The sequence below is a fragment of the Drosophila willistoni genome, assembly GCF_018902025.1.
Source record: "Drosophila willistoni isolate 14030-0811.24 chromosome 2L unlocalized genomic scaffold, UCI_dwil_1.1 Seg168, whole genome shotgun sequence".
NCBI lineage: Eukaryota > Metazoa > Arthropoda > Insecta > Diptera > Drosophilidae > Drosophila > Drosophila willistoni.
Genome location: NW_025814047.1, coordinates 5,597,982 through 5,619,353, shown reverse-complemented (window position 1 = coordinate 5,619,353; position 21,372 = coordinate 5,597,982). Strand labels below are relative to the sequence as shown.

Sequence of the window (21,372 nt, the reverse complement as noted above, 5' to 3'; positions counted from 1 at the left end):
CTCTGCCATGTCCGCCACGATATTGTTCATCTTCACCCGAAGATCTTCAACTTCCTTCGCCAGGTCGTTGTTGACTGCAACCATATTTCTCATCTTCACCCGAAGATCTTCATTTTCCTTCGCCAGGTCGTTGTTGACTGCAACCATATTGCTCATCTTCACCCGAAGATCTTCAACTTCCTTCGCCAGGTCGTTGTTGACTGCAACCAAATTGCTCATCTTCACCCGAAGATCTTCAATATCCTTCCCCAGGTCGTTGTTGACTGAAACAACGTTGGTGCTAACATTGGGAGCAACATTAGCGACAACATAGCAACACAACCATAAAAATAATTTGTACACATATTTTTTTTTTTTTAAATATTCATTTATCTTCTATGCCTATTCCGCGTCTGTATAATAGCATTCTTGGCTGAATGCCAAGCTCCTCGCAGTTCATCTATTGCCCGCCCGCCATTACAGTTTAACTGGACCGCTTCTGAAAATATGAAAAATATGAACGTTTAAAATAAAAGGAGCTAAATGTTATATTAAATTACTTACCCAGTAAACATTCTATAATTCTTGGGTAATTTCGCAACCTGGACTTGCCACGTGTCCCGTCCATATTGTGCGCATCAATCATCTCATCGGAGAACACCTTTCGTATGGACCTTCTTAGATGTGCTTGACCCAAAATACGCGACATTTCAGTGACCTGGAAGTATAATAAATATAAATTATAACCAAAATTTTACAAATTATGCAGTTTAAATTTTTAAATAATAATACTTACATGGGATCTTTGGTTATCTGGAGTAATGGTTGACTCCAAATGCCGCATCTCCGCAGGAGATTTTAGCGGAAAAGGTGTTTCGGGCGCCTGTCTTTGGTCTGCAGCCTCGGTCAAGACCTCTTTTATGGCGCCCTGATCCGCGGCAATGGAGTCAACCTTTTCCCGCAGCTCTGTTATGTCCGCCACGACATTACTCAACTTCACCCGAAGATCTTCATTTTCCTTCGCCAGGTCGTTGTTGACTGCAACCATATTTCTCATCTTCACCCGAAGATCTTCATTTTCCTTCGCCAGGTCGTTGTTGACTGCAACCATATTGCTCATCTTCACCCGAAGATCTTCAACTTCCTTCGCCAGGTCGTTGTTGACTGCAACCAAATTGCTCATCTTCACCCGAAGATCTTCAATATCCTTCCCCAGGTCGTTGTTGACTGAAACAACGTTGGTGCTAACATTGGGAGCAACATTAGCGACAACATAGCAACACAACCATAAAAATAATTTGTACACATATTTTTTTTTTTTAAATATTCATTTATCTTCTATGCCTATTCCGCGTCTGTATAATAGCATTCTTGGCTGAATGCCAAGCTCCTCGCAGTTCATCTATTGCCCGCCCGCCATTACAGTTTAACTGGACCGCTTCTGAAAATATGAAAAATATGAACGTTTAAAATAAAAGGAGCTAAATGTTATATTAAATTACTTACCCAGTAAACATTCCATAATTCTTGGGTAATTTCGCAACCTGGACTTGCCACGTGTCCCGTCCATATTGTGCGCATCAATCATCTCATCGGAGAACACCTTTCGTATGGACCTTCTTAGATGTGCTTGACCCAAAATACGCGACATTTCAGTGACCTGGAAGTATAATAAATATAAATTATAACCAAAATTTTACAAATTATGCAGTTTAAATTTTTAAATAATAATACTTACATGGGATCTTTGGTTATCTGGAGTAATGGTTGACTCCAAATGCCGCATCTCCGCAGGAGATTTTAGCGGAAAAGGTGTTTCGGGCGCCTGTCTTTGGTCTGCAGCCTCGGTCAAGACCTCTTTTATGGCGCCCTGATCCGCGGCAATGGAGTCAACCTTTTCCCGCAGCTCTGTTATGTCCGCCACGACATTACTCAACTTCACCCGAAGATCTTCATTTTCCTTCGCCAGGTCGTTGTTGACTGCAACCATATTTCTCATCTTCACCCGAAGATCTTCATTTTCCTTCGCCAGGTCGTTGTTGACTGCAACCATATTGCTCATCTTCACCCGAAGATCTTCAACTTCCTTCGCCAGGTCGTTGTTGACTGCAACCAAATTGCTCATCTTCACCCGAAGATCTTCAATATCCTTCCCCAGGTCGTTGTTGACTGAAACTACGTTGGTGCTAACATTGGGAGCAACATTAGCGACAACATAGCAACACAACCATAAAAATAATTTGTACACATATTTTTTTTTTTTTAAATATTCATTTATCTTCTATGCCTATTCCGCGTCTGTATAATAGCATTCTTGGCTGAATGCCAAGCTCCTCGCAGTTCATCTATTGCCCGCCCGCCATTACAGTTTAACTGGACCGCTTCTGAAAATATGAAAAATATGAACGTTTAAAATAAAAGGAGCTAAATGTTATATTAAATTACTTACCCAGTAAACATTCCATAATTCTTGGGTAATTTCGCAACCTGGACTTGCCACTTGTCCCGTCCATATTGTGCGCATCAATCATCTCATCGGAGAACACCTTTCGTGAATAGGGGTTCAGCACCGCAAAAACTGAAAGCCCAACTTCATCACTTGAATTCAAAATATGAACTGATTTTATTAACAAACGTCTTGTGTACATCAAAGAATTCTTAGACTCTAAGAGGCGACAATTGTTCTTAAAAATGCTTACTCTAATGTTTATATTAATGCTTGTTTATATCATGCACAGCGTTGGCGACTTGATATTGCGCCGTTCTTAAAATCTTGAGTGCTTTCCCACAGAGTGTGGACGCATGTTTTGTTTGGTTTTAAGCAATAATTGTCATATGAATCTTTAAGATTAATTTTTGTGTTATGTTTTTGTTTCGTTGTGTATATTTCTTGGTACATCTGATTTGGTGAAGCCGCTTCAGATGGACACGATGTTTAATCTTAAACATTCTGCAAAGGGCAGCCAAATGCGACGATTTGGATACTTTTATTTTTATTAAGTTGTCTTAAACAAATTATTATTTTTAATATTATCATTAGTAAGATAATTGTTGTTAGAGAAGCATAAAAGCTACATGTTGAACTGACTTCCTATTCTTTCATATTCTGCCGTATGGTTTACTAAATTGGCTTCGACTGTATTTTATATTATATTTGGCAAATTAGTAATATCGCCCAATGCTTAACAATTTCTGTTTCTGGATATCTACCCACTCCTGATGTGTATTACTGTGTTGACTTCTTGCCTTTTTATATGGTGTACACTTTAAAGACCTACCACTTCTACCTATCGGTTTAAGCCAATCTGGATTTTGCTCCACTGTTTTGACATTTCGCTGATAGCTGAACTTTGAGCGGTTATTCTGCTTTAATGTTGTCCCTTTATTTTGCAATACCTGTTCTTTTTCTAATACAGACTCGGACAATTTTTGAACGGAATCTTTTTTGACATTATTCTTTAAATTATCTTTATCTATTTCTACCATTGCCATTGGAACATTCCTTTTTTGTATTGGCTCTGGGATATATAATTTTTCTTCCCCAGTTTTTACTTTACCTGCCGGGGGCCATAAACTTATTTTTTGAGTTTTGTTGTTGCGTTTGTTTGGCATTGTATTTTTTTTATTTTGACATTTACCTTTTTTGTTCTCCCAACGTTCTTTAAAACCTGTGACATCTATTGTCGTTGCCACTACAGATTTATTCTGATTTGATTTGGTGCATCCCGAGACGATCCAACCAAATTGAGTGTTTTGACCTAGCAGGCCATCAATTTTTGTAATTCCTCCTTTTAAGATTTGCGTATATACGCTTACCCCCATTATTAAATCAACCTTACCCGGTTTATTAAAGGTAGGGTCAGCTAGCACATAAGTTTGCCATTTTGACATATCTACGATTGCTATTTTTAATGGAAGAGCTTCCATTAACTTTGGCAACACAATTGCCTCTACCTTAAGATGTTTTTTCCAGGGATTTCGCGTCTTTAGATCTATTTTTACCTTATATTTTGATTTTTTGGCTTTTATTGAGGACACGCTACTTATTTCTGTATTTTGTTCAATTTTAGGTAAGTTTAATATTCGAGCGGCCTCTTCGGACAAAATGGTGCTCTGTGAACCACAATCAATAAGGGCTCTTAGAGTCTTATATCCCCCATTTACATTTTTTACTTGTATTACAGCTGTGGCCAACAGTGTTGGTTGTGCCGTTACACAAGTATTAATACTCTCCTGTTTTTCTTCAAAATGGAGTAAGGTATGGTGTCCCTTACTGCACAATGAACAGACCATTTCATTAGTGCACACTTTTTTGCTTGAATGATTCAAGCATCTTGTGCAAAGCTGTACTTTTTTGGCTGTTTCATACCTTTCTGTAGGTGTCAATCCTTTAAACTTATAGCACTTATACGCTTTATGCCCGGCAATTTTGCAAATCGGACATTTAGCTTCGAATTCCGCATAATTTAGCGGTTTTTTCTCTTCTTTGCTCATGGCACTTAACGAGCAATATCTTTGCTCCAAGTATTCCATGACATCAGATAGCTTTTGAATTTCCCTTGTTTTTCTAATTTGGCTCTCATACAATTGCAGAGCCTCTCTATCAAATTTTCGAAGTATGTGTTGAGCGAATATTACGTCAACTTCATCGGATGAATTTGCTTTTATTTTAATTAAGTGTATTGACTCATTAACTATGTCAATCACTCCTTTTACACTTTTTGCGGATTCATTGTTGATCATCGGTAAATCAACGATCCGACTTAATTGTTCGGAAAATACCCTCCGATTATTTTCATACCGCTTGGTTAACAGTTCCCAAGCGGCACTATAGTTGTCAGCTGAACCTGACAACAGATGAGCTACCATGCTCCTTGCTTCTCCCTTTAATGCGGATTTTAAATAATTGAATTTAAGACTAAGACTTAAACCCTCTCTATTCTCAATTAATTCTGCAAATAACTCTACAAACAGGTCCCATTCTCTTGGCTCTCCAGAGAATGTGGGTACCTGAATCTTTGGCAACACCGGTAGTTCGCCTCTCACGGTTACATTCTCAATCTTACCATTTTCCTTATTGCTCATTTTCATTTCTAGCATTGACAATGAATTTCGAACATCAAATTGTAAATCATCCATAATATTCTTAATTTTTGCATCACTTGTTAATACTTGACATGCCTGAACTTTCTCCCATAAATAGTTAATTTTATTAATATATAATATCCATGTCCCATTGCCTGTTGACTTCAACTCTACTACCTCCAAATATTCGTGGAGCTGTCGGACTCTATCCATAAATATCTCCTGGTTAACCGTAGGGTTTTCATTACTGGAGGCCGCATTCCCGCGCGACTCTCCTATGCTATCATCAACTATCTCTGACATGTTTGCCTCCGCTTCAACGCACACTGACTTACTAGTGCGTGGTTTTTCTGCCTCTCCTATGGCTATAATTTTGGCAACTATCGTTAATGCTTCTTCATGTATTTTATTTCTGAAATAATCATGATCGAAATTTGGAGCAGTTTGGATCAATTTTTTGTTATTAGGTATCCATTGATTCCTTATCTCTTTTACTTCCTCTACAACTTTGCTAGTTATGTTTGTAGGGTCTAGTGCTTCTGACTGCCTTAACCTGGTATGTAACTCTGCCTGCTTCTCCAACACTTTTGCAGCCTTATTAGTGAACATTTTTATCTTATAGGATATCGATATAATTATATAATGAAATTAATAAAATATGTAAATATGCAAATACTTATAACTATTTTAATTAATTTCTTATCTGATGATCCTGTTCGCTGCTGCTTGTCCGCCAATGGGTAGAGTTTGCCGTTTTTTTTTTTTACTGTGTCGTCGCTCAGCTGCTGTTGTCCAGGGCCTATGGGCTCAGGCGGTACCGGTGCCGGACATCGCACCAGAATTTCTTATACTGCCACTGCACGTTCTTCAGTTTCTTCTTTGCAGCTTTCTTGTTGCTCTGCTGCTGTTGGTAGTTGCCGACTTGCAACTACATATAGTTCACTTTTTTCGATATTACGGCTTCGAATACGCCACACACCAACTTTATATTTTTATATTTTTTTTCACTTTATATATATATGGGCTTCGAATTAGCCACACACCAACTTTATTTCGTTTTTTTTTTACCGCCGCCGAAATTATTGCAGTTGCTCGACTAGCCAAACTGCCTTTATATATTCGGTCTCCACGCACTTTTTATTTATTAAGCAATATTTTGCTTTTATATTATACTCTGTCTCTTACCACTGGTGGGGGAAAACAAGAGTTTTTTTTATTTTGCTACCTTTATCTGATCTTATCATAAGAATTCAGACCTTAAGGAGCTGATTCATTCTCTGAGTCTCTTACCACTGGTGGGGGAAAACTACAGAGTTCCTTTTACTCGAAGGACTAAAATGAATAGGGGTTCAGCACCGCAAAAACTGAAAGCCCAACTTCATCACTTGAATTCAAAATATGAACTGATTTTATTAACAAACGTCTTGTGTACATCAAAGAATTCTTAGACTCTAAGAGGCGACAATTGTTCTTAAAAATGCTTACTCTAATGTTTATATTAATGCTTGTTTATATCATGCACAGCGTTGGCGACTTGATATTGCGCCGTTCTTAAAATCTTGAGTGCTTTCCCACAGAGTGTGGACGCATGTTTTGTTTGGTTTTAAGCAATAATTGTCATATGAATCTTTATGATTAATTTTTGTGTTATGTTTTTGTTTCGTTGTGTATATTTCTTGGTGCATCTGATTTGGTGAAGCCGCTTCAGATGGACACGATGTTTAATCTTAAACATTTCGTATGGACCTTCTTAGATGTGCTTGACCCAAAATACGCGACATTTCAGTGACCTGGAAGTATAATAAATATAAATTATAACCAAAATTTTACAAATTATGCAGTTTAAATTTTTAAATAATAATACTTACATGGGATCTTTGGTTATCTGGAGTAATGGTTGACTCCAAATGCCGCATCTCCGCAGGAGATTTTAGCGGAAAAGGTGTTTCGGGCGCCTGTCTTTGGACTGCAGCCTCGGTCAAGACCTCTTTTATGGCGCCCTGATCCGCGGCAATGGAGTCAACCTTTTCCCGCAGCTCTGTTATGTCCGCCACGACATTACTCAACTTCACCCGAAGATCTTCATTTTTCTTCGCCAGGTCGTTGTTGACTGCAACCACATTTCTCATCTTCACCCGAAGATCTTCATTTTCCTTCGCCAGGTCGTTGTTGACTGCAACCATATTGCTCATCTTCACCCGAAGATCTTCAATATCCTTCCCCAGGTCGTTGTTGACTGAAACAACGTTGGTGCTAACATTGGGAGCAACATTAGCGACAACATAGCAACACAACCATAAAAATAATTTGTACACATATTTTTTTTTTTTAAATATTTATTTATCTTCTATGCCTATTCCGCGTCTGTATAATAGCATTCTTGGCTGAATGTCAAGCTCCTCGCAGTTCATCTATTGCCCGCCCGCCATTACAGTTTAACTGGACCGCTTCTGAAAATATGAAAAATATGAACGTTTAAAATAAAAGAAGGAGCTAAATGTTATATTAAATTACTTACCCAGTAAACATTCCATAATTCTTGGGTAATTTCGCAACCTGGACTTGCCACGTGTCCCGTCCATATTGTGCGCATCAATCATCTCATCGGAGAACACCTTTCGTATGGACCTCCTTAGATGTGCTTGACTCAAAATACGCGACATTTCAGTGACCTGGAAGTATAATAAATATAAATTATAACCAAAATTTTACAAATTATGCAGTTTAAATTTTTAAATAATAATACTTACATGGGATCTTTGGTTATCTGGAGTAATAGTTGACTCCAAATGCCGCATCTCCGCAAGAGATTTTAGCGGATAGGATGTTTCGGGCGCCAGTCTTTGGACTACAGCCTCCGCCGGTCTTTGGACTATAGCCTTCAACAAAGCGGTCTGCGCAATCAAGACCTCTTTTATGGCGCCCTGATCCGCGACAATGGAGTCAACCTTTTCCCGCAGCTCTGCCATGTCCGCCACGACATTGCTCATCTTCACCCGAAGATCTTCAACTTCCTTCGCCAGGTTGTTGTTGACTGCAACAACGTTGGCGTCAACATTGGCGACAACATTGGGATCAATATTAGGGGCTGAAATGATTGATAAAAAATATTGAGGGAATTAAACATTTTTCAGATATAATTTTAATACTTACTTTCTTGGCGCTCTTCAGACGCGAGCTTGGCTGTTTGGCTCCTTGTAACAGGCTTTCTAAAAGAAAAAGAAAATATAAGATAAATTTAGAAAAGATTTGTGAATTATTGAATTTTTTCGACGTTGACCGATTGCAGAATATTTGAATCACGTGAGTGTTTCATAAAAAAATTTTGTAATTATTTTTAATTTTTGTTATTAATTAATAAAAGAAAAGTAATTTTAATAAGAAGTTTAATCTACAGTCAGTTTTCAATTAAAATTAGCACTTAAAAAATTTTATTTTTTTTTTAATATATCTCAGTATGGGTTTAGCAAAACATTTCAAAAAATTTATTAATTTAAAAAAATAGACTTATAAAACCAAAAATTTTATAATTTTTATTGAATTGGCATGGTCAGGGGTCGAACAATGTTTAAATGTTTAATTTTGTTGGCAAAATGTTTTGTTTACTTTTGCTTTTGCTTTCTTATTTCATTTCTTTTTCACTGCATTATGTTTCGTTGGTTTGTATCCAAATACATACATATGTATGTATGTATATTTAACAAAATTAATTTTTTGTTTGTTTATTTACCGATATGTTAATGTAGGCAAACACTTTAAACACATAGTGTTGTATTAAAAAACCAAAACAAGAGTTTATCACTTTTTGCCAACAAAATCATTACTAATTTAAACACATTAATATTTAAACATTATTCACAGGACACTTACCTTTATTTATTATTTAAACTTGAGAAGAAAAAAAAGAAGGAAAATTTGGAAATTCACACGGTGAAACACTTTTGCGCTGATGATAATCAATTGCAAAGGCATATTCGGCAATGCCGAAGTTTGTTTACCCTTTCAACTAACATTTAATTTAGCGAAAGAACAGAAAAGAAGAAAAGTTTCGAGATTTATAGATTATAGTTGACATAAATAAGTTAATTATCTAGTTTAATGACAATCACACTAGCGGATAAAAATTTGTATGAATAAAATTACTTAAATTTACTTGAATAGTTATGAAAATAGCAAAATTATTGGGAAAATAAATACTTTATATGGTCGGAGATTCTTCATTTTACACACACTTCTGACCAAAATGAATGAATGCGCTTTTTGCTAGGGCATACAATACATAAATGAATGAAAACAACTAAATGGCGGGTGCCGAAACGGTAAAAAAAAAGAACACAGCGAAGTTCCATCTTCACTTTGTCAGTTTTTGCTCTCCTTCTTTCTCTTTGTCGCGTGCCAAAAACATAGAGTATATTCGGGCCTAACCAACAAAGCCAAGTTGTTTGAATTTTTAAAATTTATTTAAAGTTAAACAAACCTTTTTGAAGTTAATCATATCGTAGGCAGGTTGTCTATATACATAGCTATTTTAAATATAAAATAAATTTTAAATATAGATTAGTAAAATATAATTCCCACTACTGTCTCCTAGCTCCCAACACAAATATCACCCCAACCAATATTAAATCAGTATCAATTTTCAGGTTTTACTCCGACTCCTCATTTTAATAATTGCATATTTGGCAGAACGCATTGCAGTTCGTAATATATTCTTTGCCGGACTGCCACCGCTGTTTTTCTGAACCGGCTCTGAAAAAAATATGAGCAATTAAAATAAAAAAAACAAAATATTACACTAAATTACTTATCTAACAAAATTGTAATAAATATTGGGTAGTCTCCCAAACTTTTCTTCCCGTTTGTACCATTATTACCATCATTAGCCCGAAGCAGGTAAAGTAAAATTGTCAGGATCGGACCACTATATCATATAGCTCTAGAAGAAACATTTTCATAAAAATTGGAGTATCCCCAGTATGAATTTGTTGCATACTAAGGTATAGCTTGCTGATTGCAATAGCTTTTTGAAAGAACATTACTTTCGAAATGATACCAAACTTAAATGAAATAGATCGTTCATGGTGTAAATAACAGGCAAAAAGTTAATTGTGTTGTTCTTATGATGTGATTTATCAACAAACATTTATATCTTTACCTTAAGTATTCGAACTTTCATTTAGATTAAAACATCTGTAAATAAAATCAATTTGTTTTAATATATGCATAACAAATAATTAATAAGTTGTATGATTGCGGCGCATTATAAAAGCGAATTTTACATGCTGGTAAATGAAAAGCAAAATAAAATAGATAATATACATATATACAACTAAAGTTGTTAGGCAGTTGATAAAAACAATTTAATGGTTGGTCTCTTGGTTAAACAAAAACAAAATAATTAATAAATGCACTTTTCGGCTTAAAATATATGTACGGTCTTTAGTCTAATTCGTAATTATTCTCCCTTGTAGACCGGTTTGCGCTTCTCTGCAAAAGCTGCCAATCCCTCAAGACGATCCTTAGTGGGTATAACTTGAGAGTAGCAAACTTCCTCAATGGAGTAGCCCGTGCTCAAATCAACTTGCATTCCCTTGTCAATAGCCAGTTTTGCCATGCGCACACCCACTGGGCCATTAGGGAGAATTTCTTCCGCCAATTTGATGGCCTTTTGATAGGCAGCATCTTTGGTTTCATTTTGTTGTACCACATGATTGACTAGACCCAATTCCTTTGCCTCTGCACCATCCAAAAGGCGGGCTGTAAAAATCAACTCTTTGGCCAAAGCGGGAGAGAGAATGCGGGGCAAACGTTGAGTGCCTCCGGCACCGGGAATAATGGCCAATCGAGTCTCAACTAGACCCATTTTGGCATTCGAGGATGCTGTCCGTATATCACAGGCTAAAGCCATTTCTAGGCCGCCACCCAATGCTGCTCCGTCCAGGGCTGCGATTACAGGCATTGGCAGCTGTTCAATGCTCACGAGCAGACTGCGCAATTTGGTCACAAATTCTCCTGTCTCGTCCGTGGTCATGCCTAAAACAAACATTTGATAAAGTGACCTTTGGTAATACTTTGGACATTCTCACCTTTACGTTCCTTCAAATCGGCACCTGCACAAAATATTCCTGGACTAAGACTTCTCAGTACCACAACTCTAGAACCATTATCTCGCTTAATATCCTCCAGGATGTCACCAAAGGTCTCGACCATCCCGCGACTAAATGAGTTTTTGGCGGCCGGTCGATTAAGTCCAAGCACCGTAATCCCCTTCTGTGAACCCTCCAAACGCTCCACAAGAACTTTCATGAAATAAATAATGTTTAATTAATGCAAAGTGAAGGTGGAAACAAACATTGAGTTGTAATGTATTTTACCTTCATTGCCATCTCCAACAGAATCTGCCTCAACGGCATAGTGACGACTTGGACAGGAATATGAGCCTGATACTAGGGGTCGAACTAGGCGAGCAGCTCCTCTCAAAATTAGAGACATGTTTAGAGAAATTTAAAAATTATCTTTAGAAAACAAATTATACAAGATAAAAACGAAAACTGGTTACAAAACACCGGCAAAAACAGCTGATTAGAGATGGGTGATATAATCATAGATTGATTGCCGATAGCACAATATATTCAATATAATATTTAGAATTTATTCCACTAGATGTTTTGAAAACTTGTAGATTTTCATAATTTATTTTGATCAAAATTACCCGCTGTATTTTATTCTGAGACCCCACTATATTATTATTGAAACACTGATATTGCAGCCCTGGTGGTATCGAACAAAAATTTATCGATAAGTCCAAACCTCGACCGGTGATGATTAAATTCTTAGTAAAATTTCTAAAAAAAACTTTTTAACCAAATTTTTAGCAATTACAATTCGCTGTTGGCTCCTACAAATAAAGCAGACGCCAAAGCGGATAGCTTTACCCCAAAGTGGAGGGCTGAAACAATCTTACAGCTGCGTTACATGGGAACACAAATAGCACTTGCAGCAACAACAATAAGCAGAACGAAAGGGAATTGAAAACAACTGCTCGATACGAGATCATTCCTGGTAAGTACTGTGAAATATGAATGGCCATGAACCCGGCAAATAATACTTAATACATTAATTTTGATTTGCTACAGATTGCTGCTGCGAAAGGCAGCGCAGGATGTTAGTACGAAGTGTCCAGCTTTTCCAGCTCCACAGAGCAGTAGTTAGTAACCTGCGTCATAATCATCAGATTGGCGGATGGAAATGGAACCATGAGCTCTCTTGCATATCTGCGCCTAAACTACCGGGACGTATGCGTCTCGGTATGCGGTTACTCTGCAGTGGCAGTGGCAGCGATTCTGGAAAAAAGAAGGAGCCGGCACTATTGGCAGGCGTGGGAGTTGCTGATCTCCCGGTAGCTGACAAATCCGCTGAGGTGACCACCAAGAATTTCGAGGTGAAAACCACCAAGGGCATCTTAACCATCACGACGACCATTGAGGACTCAAAAATCAATGAGATTGTATTTGAAAAATCGGATTTATCGCCAGTAGCAAAATTAAAGGAACCGGTTCTAGCAGCTGCTGCTATTAATCTAATGTCAAACATACCACCCATACAGCCAGCTGGAGGATTAGACGGAGGCAATGTCTCCTTACCACCCAGTGCAGAAACTATAATACCCCCAACTGTTGGCGCAGCTCCACCACCGTCTCCGCCACCCCAAGATTTGAAAAGTCCCAGCGCGTCAGCAGCAAGTATTGAGACTGATGCTGCCGTAACTGTTCCAGCTAAGCGACCACGCTTTGATTATCGTTCCTCTCTTGAACGCAACTTTGTCACCCCGTCCAGAGCCATTGCTGATTTCATGCTAAAACCAGGTGATCTGGATAGTTTGCCAAAAATTAAACGAAGATCACCATACGAGCAGGAGCCCCCTATGACAGTCTATTGGAGGCGGGATGTCGAAGCCAAAGCATTAGAAGTTTGGGGATCCCGGGAAAATATGCTACGCGAGCGTCTCAAGCAGGAGGGGGAGAGGAAGCAGTATCAGCAGAGTGAGTGAAACTTCGTTGTATATCTGGCTTGTGATATGAGAGCTAATCATCTTGACTATACAGATATGTTTACGGTGAAGCGACGACTTCGCGACTATCGCCGTGAAATGGGATCCCGTACCAAAGTGATGGCCGACAATCATGCTGATAGCGCAAAATCAGGACAAGTGGTTGCCACAGCTATTGCCATGTAAGAAGATTCATTTTTATTGGTTTATCAAGCTTTTAATTTATTTAAATCTCTTGTTCTTAGAAATGCAGCAAATTTACTGGTCAAATTTGGCGGTTGGTTGTATAGCGGTTCACATAGCATGTTCGCTGAAGTTATACACTCGCTAGCGGATTTGGTAAATCAATTAATTCTCGCTTTCGGCATATATAAATCATCACAGAGTCCGGATATTGATCATCCGTATGGTTATATGAACATGCGGTATGTTTCTTCACTTATATCCGGAGTTGGCATATTTTGTGTGGGCTGTGGTCTATCTGTCTATCATGGCATTGAAGGCATCATCCATCCAGAGCCAATAGGAGATCTATTTTGGGTCTACTGCATATTAATGGGTTCCCTTGTGTCAGAAGGAGCCACACTGATTGTGGCCGTCAATGAGCTGAAGCGGGCGGCTGTGGTGAATAACATGACATTCAAAGAATATGGTATAGTTTGTCATTTACATTACGAAAAACGAATTAATCTGTTTTTCTCTTTTCCAACAGTGATGTCTGGCAAGGATCCTTGCGTAAATGTGGTGCTCTGTGAAGATGCAGCTGCCGTTGCGGGCGTTGTGGTAGCCGGCACCTGTATGGGACTGAGCAGCTATACGGGATCTCCACTTTTTGATGCCGCTGGATCATTGGTGATCGGGGCTCTGCTTGGAGCAGTGGCTTCATTTATTATTTATACGAATGCGAATGTTTTGGTGGGTGTTTCCATTGCCACAGATCGCATTGAGAAAATTAATTCTGCTTTAGAGGCTGATGTTATGATTAGAGCTATATATGATGTTAAGGGCATTGATATTGGCAATGCGCGAGTGCGTTATAAGGTAGAAGACATAAAGAATCAAATGTTAATGAAGTATTTAAGTTTATTTCTCTCTATAGGCTGAACTGGACTTCGATGGAAGAGAATTAACACGCTCATATCTCGATAAGCAGGATCTTGGCAAGTTATTGACGGTAGGTCGATCAAAGCACTGCTTTTGTTTTACTCCATTACAATTATATAATAATTTGTTATTGTTTCCTTCTGTTAGACTGTTCGCAATTTCCAAAATACAGAAGAGTTGGAAGCATTTCTTTTAACTCATGGTGAAAATATTGTGGACTTAATGGGCGGTGAAATTGATCGTATTGAATTGAATTTACGGGTAAGAGAACTATGCCAATATTTGATTTCGATTTCATCTTATTACGTTTTTTTCCCAGGCGCAATTCCCGGAAATCCGACACGTCGATTTGGAAATACTCTAAGCAATCTATGTACTTAGTCTGGTTGTCTGTTAAATTGAAATTGTAGAAAAAAAATTAAGCTTTGGGTGATCCGGGTGCTTTGCATATTTGAAATTATTGCCTGTGTAACATATAATTATTGACTTTGTATTTTCAAGTTTAACTCTATTTTAGATAATAAGCATAAAATGTGCACTGTAAAGATTGTAAAACATGCGAAAGCAGTCAAAAGTATATGTAAAACGATTAGTAAGACAAAAATGTGTGAGTACTTTTGACTGTCTCTTAAATGTATATTTTTTTGTTTGGTTTAAGAGTCTTTGACAAACACACATACACACACACACCCCCCTCATTCATCACCTTGTACACATGAAACCTGGTTAATGTAGACACTATGTATATCCAAAAATATATAAGAAAAAGCAAATAAATGCAATTAATGTCAATTGATGTTCAAACATTTCCATTTTGCAGATCTAAAAAAATAAAATAAAAAGTGCTTTAGCGAGCCTTCCACTTTACAGAGAAGTGCGTGTGGGACGCAGGGAAAGAGAAATGATCACTGTTATTTAACAGGAGAAGCCACTTTCACTGCTCTGCTCTTGCAACGCTGTCCGGTTTTACCGTTGGGTCAGTCTTGTTTGGCGCGTGAATTGAAAAGGTTTAATCGGCAAAAACCATCGAGCGGAATATTTAATTAAAATAAAATTACAATAATCAAGTTCTTAATTTCATTCATTTAATTATAAATCTGTGAAAATTTACTGTCAAGTGGAAAATTATTATAAATATACATACATACATCAAATTAATAACGAACATGTATGAAGCGTAATCTGATTATGGCCAATGTGAGATTATTTTCAATTTAAAAAATCCGCAACCAAAACATTTACATTTCGTGTCTGGATAAACAAAACCTGACAATTGTTTAACCATTTCAGTTGATAAACAAACTGCAAGGGTAAGGTTAAACAAAAGACTTGTAAATGAAGTTTAATTATATGTTTTGTTTTGCTTTGTTTGTGTTGTAAAAGAAAGAAGAAAAATATGTATTCAAAATATGTGTTTCATGGCTTTAAATTTGCTTTTCGTTGTTTATTTTTTTTTTTCAACATTCCAATGTGCCTACCATGACTATTTGGTTACCCTAACGTGTAATGGGTATGTTAAATACATATATATTTTTAATATGTTATGATTATTTAAGTAAATATTAAGTTCGGAATTAATCTTTTTCTTTAAAACTATCAACTAAAGAATGTTTCAACGTTAACTAAAAAGTTTTTATAGTTACTAATTATCATCTCTATTTAGGAATTAAACTTAGTTTAATAATAGCTCGATTTTACATATATTCGAAACGTTTAAGAATTGCCAATTCAAATTAAAATATTTGTGAGCTGATATTCTGTCTAAAGGGCAAATGATTTAAAAACAAATCAAGTTGACAAATTTAATGAGAAACGAAAGTGAGAACAAAAATAACCTTTGATTACAAATTTATTCGTTATAAAAGTCAAGAACACCCCTAAACACTCTAAAGTACTCAAATAATTGCTTGTTTAAGAATCACTTCTTTAGGGCAATCACCTGAATCTAAAATCTAGACATATTTATGTTCATTGATAATCGTCAAAGTGTTAATTGCCGCTTTCTAAGTAAATTAAACAATGGAATTGCTTTACACACAAACCAATAAATCTTTTTCAATGTACATACATATATAGGTGATAATGTGTATGATAATTAACGAGGGTGTAGATATTTCGGTAATGTATAAAATAAACCGGACTTTTTGTTTCGTTTTTTGACCTATTAACGGTAACATGACTTTAACAATGGGCAGTGGAATGGATATTCAATTCGCATGCTAATTAAGTGTGAGCTCTTGGAATTGTTTCTATGACCGGGTTCTAACATTTTGTATCGAGAGAGAGACCATGATATTTGCCATCAAATTGAAGTGTGTGGCATATACAAATTGAAAGCACAAACTTGACATCAAGACATTGAAGCAGCATTGTGAGACTCTTGAATTGAGTTAAACTGAGTGTGCTAAATGCTGATTCAGTTCCAATTTTCATAGCCATAGCCATAGCAGCAAATGAATTGGCAATTTTTTTATCGTCTGTATTTTCAGTTCAGTTTTTGTAAATTGCAATAGAAATCAATGCCACTTGGAATAGAGACAATGGGTAAATGGGCAATCAATTGAGATTCGACTGCATTTGTCTAGATGAGCGGATGAGGCATTTGGCATAGACAACAAAAACAACAACAGCCAACAACTGGCAAATCTCTGCAATCTCTATATACCTAACAATTAGTCAGATAATGAGGTCTCATCTTTCAGTTCACAGTCGGATGATGATGATGCTTCGTTGCTGGTTATGGCTGCTGCCGCTGATGGTGATTTCGGTATCCTCTCAGCAGTCCCCCAAACCTCATATTATCTATATTCTTGCAGATGATTTGGTAAGCACATAATTATCACAGCATTGTCACAAAATGATGAAAATAATTATATCTGTATTTTTTTTGCAGGGTTTCAATGATGTGGGCTTTCATGGCTCTGCTCAGATACCGACACCCAATATTGATGCCTTGGCCTATTCGGGTTTAATACTTAATCGTTACTATGTAGCACCAATTTGTACACCCTCGAGATCATCGCTGATGACAGGAAAATATGCCATACACACGGGTTTGTTTAATTGAATTCTTTTAACCAAATATAGTAATTAAATTGAAAATTCTATATATTAGGTATGCAACATACAGTTTTATATGGGGCAGAGCCAAGAGGTTTGCCATTGGAGGAGAAACTCTTACCGCAATATCTCAACGATTTGGGGTAAGTTATATAGAAGATTATACAATTGCAGATCGATTGATGCGACTGATTGCCACTTGTCTCTCTGAAATATTTTTAATTAAAATAAACTAAATTCAAGTTGAATAAAATTAATTAGCCCCTTCAAAATATTTATAGAGATAACAAAATTATGAAATAAGTGCTTAACAAGTTTGTATTAAATATACATTTTTAATTAAATAACATTGCTTCAAATACAATGTTGTGAAGAACTTTAGGTAGTCTAGACTCATTAATAAGAATCGTAAGTGTATATTTTTTTTCTTCTTTTCTCTATATAAGCTAAGAAGGGAACGAGATGGACAATGTTATTAATGAATTTATTTCCAATTTATTGTTTTTGACAGTACACAAGTCTTTCAATATTTAATCAATATTACTAGACAATATCTCATTCGATTCAAAATTTAAATACTTTCTTTTGTTGTAACACGAAAAGAGGAGTTAATAGTTAGTAAAGCTTTAAAAGAACGTTTAAAAAGAACTAGGAAAAAAAATAAAAACTTCATGTGTTTTCCTATAGATGTATTTTAATTCTTATTTAATTTTTTTTATAAGAGTCATTATTAGCTGATGCATGTGAACTAAAGAACCGTAAAATATAGTCTACATGAAGATTTTCCATAAGAAGATCAAAACAGGCAAATTAGTTAAAATGCTAAAAATTCGATATGATTTCATACATTTTGTAAAGGTGTCTGGCCAGACCCAACAGTGCTCAGTAAGGTGAATAATTTTGAATTTTTGTATCCTATCCCAGGTTTTTCTTTGAACTTTTTTATATATTCGATAAAGCATTAAATTGTAAAAAGCTACCTAAAATTACAAGTCGCTAGCTATACTATAAAATGTTTCGTTTACGACTAAAGTTTAAGCATCTAATACTAGAGAATATTTGTTTTATAAATTTGATTTGGAAATATCTACAAAATGAAATCTATTTAAGAAGGGCTTACAGTATATAAGGTCCAATCTATCTATCTATTTTCAATAATTTCCGCCACAAACTCTACAAAAATACTCAATAAACGTGTATTTCTTTTAGGAAACTAATTAAAAACAAATATTTAATTGTGATTTTAAGAAAAATTAACAAATGGAAGTATTTAGAAAATATTTTCGTAGAGTATTTTTAGTGTGAGTGTTTCAAAGACTTACTAGTTGAAGGTATTAAGAAACGAAAAATGTGAAAAATTATTTGTATCACTCACGTTTCGTGGGGTGTCCAGACCACCCTGAATCAGCCATTGACAGCATAAGACATTATATAATTTATATGCCACGTTGTTCAACAAATATTTGATGTATGATTAAAGACAAAGACTTTAATGTTTCCAACAATTGAATGTTTCACATGTTGTATGAGTAATATTTTACAAATTTTTGAGTCGTTTGATGTACTATATTGTTTTATTAAAGACCCAGTTATATATACATAAACATAACTTGCTTTTCGTTTAGATACACCTCACACATTGCCGGTAAATGGCATCTTGGCCATTGGAAGATGCCCTACACACCGCTAAGACGTGGTTTTAATAGTCACGTTGGCTACTGGACAGGACATCACGACTACAACGATCATACAGCAGTTGAGCATGGTTTCTGGGGTCTGGATATGCGAAATGGCAGTAGAGTTGCCTACGAATTGCATGGACAGTATACAACAGATGTGATAACGCAACATTCGATAGATGTGATAGCCAATCATCCGGTATCGAAGGGACCATTATTTCTCTATGTAGCCCATGCGGCAGCACACTCTGGCAATCCATATAATCCGCTGCCAGTGGCCGATGATGAAGTAATTAAATTAGGGCGCATTGAGCACTATAAGAGACGGAGGTATGCGGGTGAGTATTAATCAGAGATGTGGTTCCCAGACCATGTCAGAGATTGCCAAACACACAACCAGCAATTGCATGTCTGAGGGTGATAATGATGATTCCTCTTTGATCCCAGCCATGGTTAGCAAATTGGATGAGTCTGTGGGCATTATTGTGGATCAATTGCGAAGGTCCAACATGCTGGAGAACTCGATTATTGTATTTGCCACAGACAATGGTGGAGCCGCCGAGGGTTTCAACCTGAACTTTGCCTCGAATTATCCACTGAGGGGAGTGAAAAACACGCTATGGGAGGGTGGTGTTCGTGGCGTTGGTCTCTTGTGGTCGCAGCGATATCTGAAGCGTCCACGAGTTGCTGAACAAACGATGCATATCACAGATTGGTTGCCAACTTTTGTTGAAGTTGCCGGTGGCAAGGAAGCCCTGGCCAATTTTACTACTTCCCTCGATGGTCAAAGCATTTGGCAAGCCCTTGTCCAAGATGAGGCTTCTCCGCGTAAAAGTGTTCTGCACAATATCGATGACATTTGGAATAGTTCAGCCTTAACTGTGGGCGATTGGAAACTAATCAAAGGAACCAACTACAAAGGAGCCTGGGATGGCTGGTACGGTCCAGCCGGTGAACGGGATCCACAACTATATAACTGGCAACAGGTAGCCAAAAGTTTGGCTGGCAAGGCTATGCTTCAGTTGAAAGTTTTACCAAGTCGTGCCGACCAGCAGAGACTGAGATCAGCTGCCACGGTGAACTGTCCGAATCAACAGAGTAATACCCAAAAGGGCAGTGTCTGTAATCCTTTGCAAACACCCTGTTTATTCAATCTACGTGATGATCCTTGTGAGCAATACAACTTGGCCACACAGTAAGTTTAGTTTAATTTACACTTTAGATGGAAACTCTTGAATATTTTCATCTTTGATTTAAGATATCCTTTGGTGCTCAATTCTCTGCTATCAGAGTTGAAACATTTTAATTCCACTGCCATTCCGCCTTCCAATCTACCCGATGATCCTCGAGGTAATCCCAAATTTTGGAACTATACATGGACGAATTTTGGTGACTATCCCAAAATAAATAATCATAATGTCTTGGGTGATATTAGCATGTTAATGGAACAATCTGTAAAGACTGTTTATATTAAATCTTCTTAATTTTTAATGTAGCTTATAAATATATGTACATACATGTTCCCCTGTTTTGTTTCCCTCTTGTGAAGTCTATCTGGATAAATTTTCAAACTACTGCTCTATATAAAAGGAAAATCCACCACAATTGCTTTCACCTATCTTCACTTATAATACTATCGACAACGACATAGTGGTCAAAACACATTTGAGAATCACAATTCACGCACAATAATGAACTCTCTAGTTGCCTAGGAAATTGTACTTACAGTCAAAACACATTTGAGAATCACAATTGACGCACAATAATGAACTCTCTAGTTGCCTAGGAAATTGTACTTACAGCGAAATAGTACCTAATAGTGCCTAAATACAGTGCCGGATACAAATTTATGAATTTTTAGACTTTTAGTTCTCCTTTTTATAAAAAATAACAATGTTTTTAACGCTAATTATCACGTTATTTTTTGAAGCGAGCCGAGAAAAATGCCCAAGAATCGCAAGGTATTCCAATGAACCTTAATTTCATGAAGCTCTAATTCTTATAATATGTCGTCGTAGAATCATGTGTTGATCTTCCAGAATCATCTCCGCCCTAAAATCTCCGCCATTTTTTCAACGGCTCTGTGTATTCGCGCGGAATTTTGTTTTTTCAAAGCATCATACATAAATTTGCCGTCGATTATCAGAAAAAAAGGTCATATCACAAACAGTTGCTTTTGCTTCGACTTTTACTCCCTGGGTTCTACTAGTAAGATGGAGGCACCAAAATGGGCCCCTCAGACATGTTCGGAACCACTTTGGTTATAAAGACCAGACACACTCGATAGTGAAGATCTTTCTAATCTTGATTAGTGCAAAAGTCTAAAATATGTATATCATTTGTTTATTTATTTATTTTAATTCTTAAGATTATCAAATCTGGCATAATTATTATTTTCTCTAACTTTTTTTGGGT

General features: G+C 36.7%; 5 protein-coding genes across 6 annotated transcripts; 2 read left to right on the top strand and 3 right to left on the bottom strand.

Annotated features, from left to right (window-relative positions):
• Positions 1-1,310: 1,310 nt before the first annotated feature.
• LOC124459837 lies at positions 1,311-2,104 on the bottom strand. Its single transcript, XM_047009584.1, has 3 exons — positions 1,718-2,104; positions 1,486-1,639; positions 1,311-1,420 (listed from the first exon to the last, which is right to left on the bottom strand). The coding sequence occupies exons 1-3, from the start codon at positions 2,102-2,104 to the stop codon at positions 1,311-1,313; spliced, it is 651 nt and encodes a 216-aa protein (XP_046865540.1).
• Positions 2,105-7,414: 5,310 nt separating this feature from the next.
• LOC111518431 lies at positions 7,415-8,829 on the bottom strand. The gene is made up of 5 exons (XM_023175084.2): positions 8,795-8,829; positions 8,218-8,273; positions 7,815-8,152; positions 7,583-7,736; positions 7,415-7,514 (listed from the first exon to the last, which is right to left on the bottom strand). The coding sequence occupies exons 1-5, from the start codon at positions 8,827-8,829 to the stop codon at positions 7,456-7,458; spliced, it is 642 nt and encodes a 213-aa protein (XP_023030852.2). The 3' UTR covers positions 7,415-7,455.
• Positions 8,830-10,191: 1,362 nt separating this feature from the next.
• LOC6641016 (methylglutaconyl-CoA hydratase, mitochondrial) lies at positions 10,192-11,633 on the bottom strand. The gene is made up of 3 exons (XM_002063854.4): positions 11,439-11,633; positions 11,151-11,363; positions 10,192-11,097 (listed from the first exon to the last, which is right to left on the bottom strand). The coding sequence occupies exons 1-3, from the start codon at positions 11,554-11,556 to the stop codon at positions 10,520-10,522; spliced, it is 909 nt and encodes a 302-aa protein (XP_002063890.1). The 5' UTR covers positions 11,557-11,633; the 3' UTR covers positions 10,192-10,519.
• A 100-nt stretch (positions 11,634-11,733) lies between these two features.
• LOC6640949 (zinc transporter 9) lies at positions 11,734-15,010 on the top strand. The gene is made up of 9 exons (XM_002063853.4): positions 11,734-11,882; positions 11,940-12,126; positions 12,201-13,106; positions 13,170-13,296; positions 13,360-13,766; positions 13,827-14,155; positions 14,214-14,288; positions 14,366-14,479; positions 14,538-15,010. Exons 3-9 carry the CDS (start codon positions 12,227-12,229, stop codon positions 14,580-14,582), a joined length of 1,977 nt encoding a protein of 658 aa, XP_002063889.2. The 5' UTR covers positions 11,734-11,882; positions 11,940-12,126; positions 12,201-12,226; the 3' UTR covers positions 14,583-15,010.
• Positions 15,011-15,456: 446 nt separating this feature from the next.
• LOC6640948 (arylsulfatase B) lies at positions 15,457-20,480 on the top strand. 2 transcript variants are annotated; one of them, XM_023175039.2, is made up of 7 exons: positions 15,457-15,528; positions 16,928-17,042; positions 17,112-17,271; positions 17,334-17,421; positions 18,904-19,295; positions 19,405-20,152; positions 20,216-20,480. In XM_023175039.2, the coding sequence occupies exons 2-7, from the start codon at positions 16,932-16,934 to the stop codon at positions 20,439-20,441; spliced, it is 1,725 nt and encodes a 574-aa protein (XP_023030807.1). In that variant the 5' UTR covers positions 15,457-15,528; positions 16,928-16,931; the 3' UTR covers positions 20,442-20,480. The 2 variants fall into 2 exon arrangements, with proteins under 2 accessions (XP_023030807.1, XP_023030806.1); XM_023175038.2 differs by having other exon boundaries at positions 16,921-17,042.
• Positions 20,481-21,372: the final 892 nt, after the last annotated feature.

Coding starts and splice junctions, on each gene's coding strand:
- LOC124459837 (XM_047009584.1), bottom strand. CDS start 2,104: ATGAGCAATTTGGTTGCAGTCAACAACGACCTGGCGAAGGAAGTTGAA. Junction 1,640..1,717: donor CAGATAACCAAAGATCCCAT/GTAAGTATTATT, acceptor TTATACTTCCAG/GTCACTGAAATGTCGCGTAT. Junction 1,421..1,485: donor AATTATGGAATGTTTACTGG/GTAAGTAATTTA, acceptor TCATATTTTCAG/AAGCGGTCCAGTTAAACTGT.
- LOC6640949 (XM_002063853.4), top strand. CDS start 12,227: ATGTTAGTACGAAGTGTCCAGCTTTTCCAGCTCCACAGAGCAGTAGTT. Junction 14,156..14,213: donor ATGCGCGAGTGCGTTATAAG/GTAGAAGACATA, acceptor TTCTCTCTATAG/GCTGAACTGGACTTCGATGG. Junction 14,480..14,537: donor GTATTGAATTGAATTTACGG/GTAAGAGAACTA, acceptor TTTTTTTCCCAG/GCGCAATTCCCGGAAATCCG.
- LOC111518431 (XM_023175084.2), bottom strand. CDS start 8,829: ATGTGTTTAAAGTGTTTGCCTACATTAACATATCG. Junction 8,153..8,217: donor GTCTGAAGAGCGCCAAGAAA/GTAAGTATTAAA, acceptor CAATCATTTCAG/CCCCTAATATTGATCCCAAT. Junction 7,737..7,814: donor CAGATAACCAAAGATCCCAT/GTAAGTATTATT, acceptor TTATACTTCCAG/GTCACTGAAATGTCGCGTAT.
- LOC6641016 (XM_002063854.4), bottom strand. CDS start 11,556: ATGTCTCTAATTTTGAGAGGAGCTGCTCGCCTAGTTCGACCCCTAGTA. Junction 11,364..11,438: donor TGTTGGAGATGGCAATGAAG/GTAAAATACATT, acceptor ATTTCATGAAAG/TTCTTGTGGAGCGTTTGGAG. Junction 11,098..11,150: donor CGATTTGAAGGAACGTAAAG/GTGAGAATGTCC, acceptor TGTTTGTTTTAG/GCATGACCACGGACGAGACA.
- LOC6640948 (XM_023175039.2), top strand. CDS start 16,932: ATGATGATGATGCTTCGTTGCTGGTTATGGCTGCTGCCGCTGATGGTG. Junction 17,272..17,333: donor AAAATATGCCATACACACGG/GTTTGTTTAATT, acceptor TCTATATATTAG/GTATGCAACATACAGTTTTA. Junction 20,153..20,215: donor CAATACAACTTGGCCACACA/GTAAGTTTAGTT, acceptor CTTTGATTTAAG/ATATCCTTTGGTGCTCAATT.